At 45.1% G+C, this 6208-nt stretch overlaps 1 protein-coding gene across 1 annotated transcript in view; it reads left to right on the top strand.

The window, feature by feature from the left end:
• The first annotated feature begins 428 nt into the window (after positions 1-428).
• Positions 429-6208, top strand: part of vash2 (vasohibin 2) — a 42580-nt gene continuing 36800 nt past the window's right edge. The window contains exon 1 of the mRNA XM_038968595.1: positions 429-1371. Coding sequence (XP_038824523.1) covers positions 1057-1371 — 315 coding nt within the window. The 5' untranslated portion in view covers positions 429-1056. The remainder of the gene's footprint in view (positions 1372-6208) is intronic.

Genomic DNA, 6208 nt, shown 5'->3' with positions numbered 1-6208 from the left:
ATATCCCACTAGGGAAATTTGATAAATAAATGACATTTATTTGCCCTCTGCATTAATAATTTGGCCCTTGATAATCTTGGACAATATGTAAACATGTACATTGCTTGCTGAAAGAAGCCAATATCATTTTCTAAATAGCCACTGACCATTTCACGTCAGACACCACTTGTTAAATTGAATCGGGTGAAGTTTTTACATTGTTCACTGTTATAATAACAGTATAATTTAAAAAATATTGACCAAAACAATACCGGGCGTTGATAAAAATATCCCATTTGTTGCAAATTTCACTTGTTGACGCCCTCATCCGCAATCACCACCAATCACAGCAAGGGACTCGTTCCTTATTTGTTATGGCTACTTAAATCCGTTTCTCTTTGTTGGTACAGCCAATGAAATCATTCAGAACACGGCTGGCTGCCGGGGTTACGATAGGCAGAATAACGTAGTGAAATCATTAATCCCAAAATATTAACCATGTGATGGAGGATTAAATTACCAGAGAGGAGTTTTCATCATGAGGACGAAGCTTTCGAATAGACAGCCTACTCGATATTGGGAAAATATGTAGTAGACTACGAACGGAACGGAATGCATAGCAGAGGTCAGCTGTGGGAGTCAGTCGCCCCCGCAGTTTTCTGAGCAAAGGATGAAGTTACAGAGGAGGAAGCCAAACGGGGAATATTCCACTACGGGCAACTAGCAAACTACATTGTTATGAATGGTCCTCACACAATGCGGTATTTTAGTCGGCTATGCTTTGGGGTTTGATTTCTTGCTAGCCTATATATTTCAGACTTTTTAATGGCTAAAGATTATGCTTAGCTAAATATATGAAATGCATATTTTTTCTGGTGCATTTCTACCTATAAAGCTTGACACGTGCCCCCAAAAATAATTTCGTTAATATGGGATTTCAGTATCTTTTATATGGATGTACGGGAGTGGATATTGGTACAGCAACATGTTTGTTATAGCAAACCTGGGTTATTGACAAAGGCTAAACAAATCATCACGGGCTGCCATCTGCCAGGACCCCCACTTTTGAATTGAACAATGACTGGACCCAACGCCACTAGCACTAGTTCACCTGCAGCTAAAATGGGGAGGCACCGATCCAAAAGCACCAGTGGCAGTACGTACTGCATCTCGAGCCCGGGTGCTGAATCTGCTACCCTTAGCACCCCCAACAACGCTGGACGTTCATCGGGAGAGGAAGAGGAGAAAGATGGGGGGGTGCTATTTTACGTGAACAGAACTGGTTTTCCCATTGACGGTGTCACTTGGGAGAGGATGTGGACTCATGTGGCCAAAGTACACCCTGATGGACAAGACATTAGCAAGATAAGGAATGCTGCATACCTTCCTAAAGTAAGTATAGCCTTAAAGCCAGACAAATAAGCAGTTATATTGACATAAAATCCAGGGAAATTACCATGTTATAACCAACAGACATATGCTTCATATTGCAATTCAACAGACAGAATTTGAAATTCGATCTATGCAAAGAATCCATCAACAACTGTTCACAGGACAATAGCAGGATGAGTTAAAGAGTTCCTCCTGAAAGTCTTCTCTTTCCTAATTATCCTGATGAGGAATGAAGAATGCATTTAAGGCATGCAGACTATTTCAGCCTGCCCCTGGCCTCCAATAGGACACTACATTGTCTCTGAGTAATTTCATCAGAGTCCAGATATAACTGGGACCGAAATGTCACCAAGCGGGGACCAGTGTTGAGAGCCTTTCTCTTGCTGTCATTGGTGGGAGTGGGACTGGGCTGAGAAAGGAGACTCTGGAGCATCACTAATTGGTACACTGGAAATTAGTACATGTGATGGCAAAGCCCAAGTTCATAGCACACTGTAGGCAATATAAATAGCAGAGGATATGACAATGCACACAGGAATCTTTGTATTTGCCCCAGACTGTGTCCTTTCTTGATGCTGCCTCTGTACTAGTTATTGGAATTATGACCAGAGGCTGCTTGAGTGTTGTATAGTATCACCAAGGGACAGTGACACTTTATTTTATGTTCAGGGTGTCTTATCAACTACCTTTTTGCAGTCCACAATAGCAGTCTTTAGCTGAGAAACCTGTAGGCCTGCTCAGTGCTGTGGGATTTCACTCATGTCATATCATACCGATGTCCATCACACTGCCTTAATTGGGGCGGCAGGTAGCCTAGTGGTTAGAGTGTTGGGCCAGTAACTGAAAGGTTGCTGGATTGAATCTCCGAGCTGACAAGGTAAAAATCTGTTGTTCTGCCCCTGAACAAGGCAGTTAACCCACTGTCCCCTGGTAGGCTGTCATTGTAAATAAGAATTTGTTCTTAACTGACTTACCTGGTTAAATAAAAAAAAGAAAACACTATCTATAGACTACACCTAAGTGAATAGGAGACTGTAGTTGTATTCCACATTGCTACGCCATACTACACTGAACAAAAATATTAACGCAACAATTTCTAAGATTTTACTGAGTTACAATTCACATAAGGAATTTAGTCAATTCAAATAAACATATATATAAAAAAAAAAGTAGGGGCGTGGATCAGAAAACCAGTCAGTATCTGGTGTGACCACCATTTGCCTCATGCAGCGCGACACATCTCCTTCACATAGAGTTGATCAAACTGGTGATTGTGGCCTGTGGAATGTTGTCCCACTCCTCTTCAATGGCTGTGCGAAGTTGCTGGATATTGGCGGGAACTGGAACATGCTGTCGTACACGTCGATCCAGAGCATCCCAGACATGCTCAATGGGTGACATGTCTGGTGAGTAAACAGGCCATGGAAGAACTGGGACATTTTCAGCTTCCAGGAATTGTGTACAGATCCTTGCACCATGGGGCTGTGCATTATCATGCTGAAACACGAGGTAATGGCGGTGGATGAATGACACGACAATGGGCGTCTGGATCTCGTCATGTTGATGTGCATTCAAATTGTCATCGATAAAATGCAATTGTGTTCGTTGTCTGTAGCTTATGCCTACCCATACCATAACCCAACTGCCACCATGGGGCACACTGTTCACAACGTTGACATCAGCAAACCATCTCACTCACACAACGTCATTCATGTTTTCTGCCATCTGCCCGGTACAGTTGAAACCGTGATTCATCCGTGAAGAGCACACTTCTCCAGCGTGCCAGTGGCCACCGAAGGTGAGCATTTTCCCACTGAAGTCGGTTACTTTACGATGCCAAACTGCCAGTCAAGACCCTGGCGAGGACAACGTGCACGCAGATGAGCTGCCCTGAGACGGTTTCTGACAGTTTGTGCAGAAATTCTTCAGTTGTGCAAACCCACAGTTTCATCAGCTGTCCGGGTGGCTGGTCTTAGACGATCCCGCAGGTGAAGAAGCTGGATGTGGAGGTCCTGGGCTGGCATCGTTACACGTGGTCTGCGGTTGTGAGGTAGGTTGGACGTACTGCCAAATGTATCTTTTATTTCAGTTCATGAAATATGGGACCAACACGTTACATGTTGCGTTTATATTTTTGTTCAGTATATTAGTCAGTAACCCAAAACTGTTTTGAGAATCACAAATGGCCTGAAAAGTGTGAAAGGAGAGTGGAGTCATTAATATCCCAGAGGTAACAGTGAACCCTGCCCGACCAGTCTGTGATCTCCAGGTGCAGGTGTTGGGCTAGCTAACTCATTAAGGAGATTGGGCGGAGTTACAGCAATGCAGCTCAGGGACAATCTCAAATCCAGGGCCAGCGTCTGGGTGACTGTGTGGAGGAATGAGCATTGCAGTGCTGTCTGTGGAGCTCACGTGTATTCATATAGAGCTATAGGCTACAGAGAGAAACCTGTGAAATCTCAAGCTGCATCTCCCTGCAGCACTGAATGCAAACTAACACACTCTGAGGAGTTGTGATCAAAGTGTGTCTCGTGATCCATTCATTGCATCCATTCATCTTGCATTTAGAAAAGGTTAGGATTTAAATGATTTTGTCATTCATTGTTTTGTAAATCTGGTTCCAGTGTCCCACCCAAATGGCATGTTGGTAAGAACTTAGCAGATTTTACTCTCCTGAAATGCTGTATTCCTCTGTTATTCTCTATTTATGGTGTCAGGAATGGTAACACCACTGCTTGAGCTTTGTGCCTGTCCTTTGCCCTGACTATTTGAAGGGGTTGGTTGTGAGTGAACTAATCCACCATCTGGGATTTGAGTCTAGGATAATCTTTATCGCCTAATTGTTTCCATAAAGCTTTGTACAGGAAACTAAACAGGCTTTCAGACCAAAGCCTTCCTTTCTGTTTCAAACGTACATTATACACACCTCACCCTTACCAAAAAACGGGCTTCTGGAAAACAGTTGTGGCAAATCTTTGGCCAATTTGATGCACATTTGCTCTTATTTAGTTTTATAGCAAAACTTTGCTGCAACTTGTGAATTTCTGGCAAACGATTCTTGGAAACTTGTGGCGAACATTCTACTGTGTGCTGCAAATTTGTTGCAAAATTAGATCAGGTTTTTTGTTACTTTGTGTATTAGCAACATTGAAATGTATTTTCTACAAATACCAAATCACATTGCATCACGACAGGATTTGGTTAGAACTGAACTGATCTCCAAACGTGGTGCTACTGTATGAAGAATCATTTTTATTTTTATTGAAATTTTATTTAACCTTTATTTAACTAGGCAAGTCAGTTAAGAACAAATTCTTATTTACAATGACGGCCTAACAAAAGGCAAAAGGCCTCCTGCTGGGACCGTGGCTGGGATTAAAAATAAACTTAATAAAAATATAGGACAAAACAAACATCATGACAAGAGAGACAACACATTACATAAAGAGAGGTTTTTGTTGCGTTCCTATGGGAGAAGGTTCAAGCTTTTCCGGTAACTGTAAATAAGTAGTTACACAGGCTCTGCTTACATGCACACCATATGAAAACCGCAAGCTATCATGCTCTAAAGATAGTCTCTGACCAATGTCCAACTGTCTTCTGGAGAGAGACAAATGACCAGGGTGTTTGGTGCTGCAGTCACATCTTGGCTGTCTCTCTCAAGTTTCACTGATGTGTCCTGGGGATGTAAAGTTAGATTAGACCCACCACACGGGGCAGGTCGCCCTTTTCACCCACAGAAGACCTCTCTAAAGCTGGGGAAAAGATTCAGAAGGGGTGAGGGACAGCTGGACGGAAAGGGAGAAAGTCCCTCTTTGAACTATCTTTTAATTCCTGCAAGTCCACCTGTGAGGAGCATACAGTACTGCTACAAACTGTCACGATCGTCATAATAACTGGACCAAAGCGCAGCGTGATCTGGGTTCCACATCTTTTTATTACTTATGTAAAACTCATAGCAAAACAAAACAATAAATCGCAAAACGAAACGTGAAGCTACTATAGTGCTCACAGGCAACTATACATAGTCAAGATCCCACAAAGCACAATGGGGAAATAGCTGCCTAAATATGATCCCCAATCAGAGACAACGATAAACAGCTGCCTCTGATTGGGAACTATACCAGGCCAACATAGATCATTAATCACCTAGATAACCCACCCTAGTCACTGTCACGCCCCAACCAACATAGAGAATAAACAGCTCTCTATGGTCAGGGCGTGACAGTAACCCCCCCCCCCCCAAAGGTGCGGACTCCGACCGCAAAACCTGACTCAATAGGGGAGGGTCCAGGTGGGCATCTACCGTCAGGGGCGGCTCCGGTGCAGGGCGAAGTACCCACTCCGCTCGCAGATACATCATCTTTCATGGCTGCTCTGGTGCGGGGATCGTCGCCGGAAGCTCCGGACCGTGGATCGTCACCGGAGGAACCGGACCGTAGATCGTCGCCGGAGGCTCCGGACTGGGAACCCTCGCAGGAGGCTCTGGAACACAGACTGTCACTGGAGGCTCTGGACCGCAGACCGTTGCCGGAGGCTCTGGACTGCCGACCGTCGCCGGAGGCTCTGGACTGCCGACCAACGCCGGAGGCTCTGAACCGCCGACCGTCGCAGGAAGCTCTGGACCGCAGACCGTCGCTGAAGACTCTGGACCGCAGACCGTCGCTGGAGGCTCTGGACCGCAGACCGTCGCTGGAGGCTCTGGACCGCAGACCGTCGCTGGAGGCTCTGGACCGCAGACCGTCGCTGGAGGCTCTGGACCGCAGACCGTCGCTGGAGGCTCTGGACCGCAGACCGTCGCTAGAGGCTCTGGACCGCCGACCGTTGCTGGTGGTTC

This window comes from Salvelinus namaycush, chromosome 29 (assembly GCF_016432855.1).
Source record: "Salvelinus namaycush isolate Seneca chromosome 29, SaNama_1.0, whole genome shotgun sequence".
NCBI classification, from domain to species: domain Eukaryota; kingdom Metazoa; phylum Chordata; class Actinopteri; order Salmoniformes; family Salmonidae; genus Salvelinus; species Salvelinus namaycush.
The sequence above is the reverse complement of the archived record's forward strand: the minus strand, read 5'-3'. Positions and strand labels throughout refer to the sequence as shown.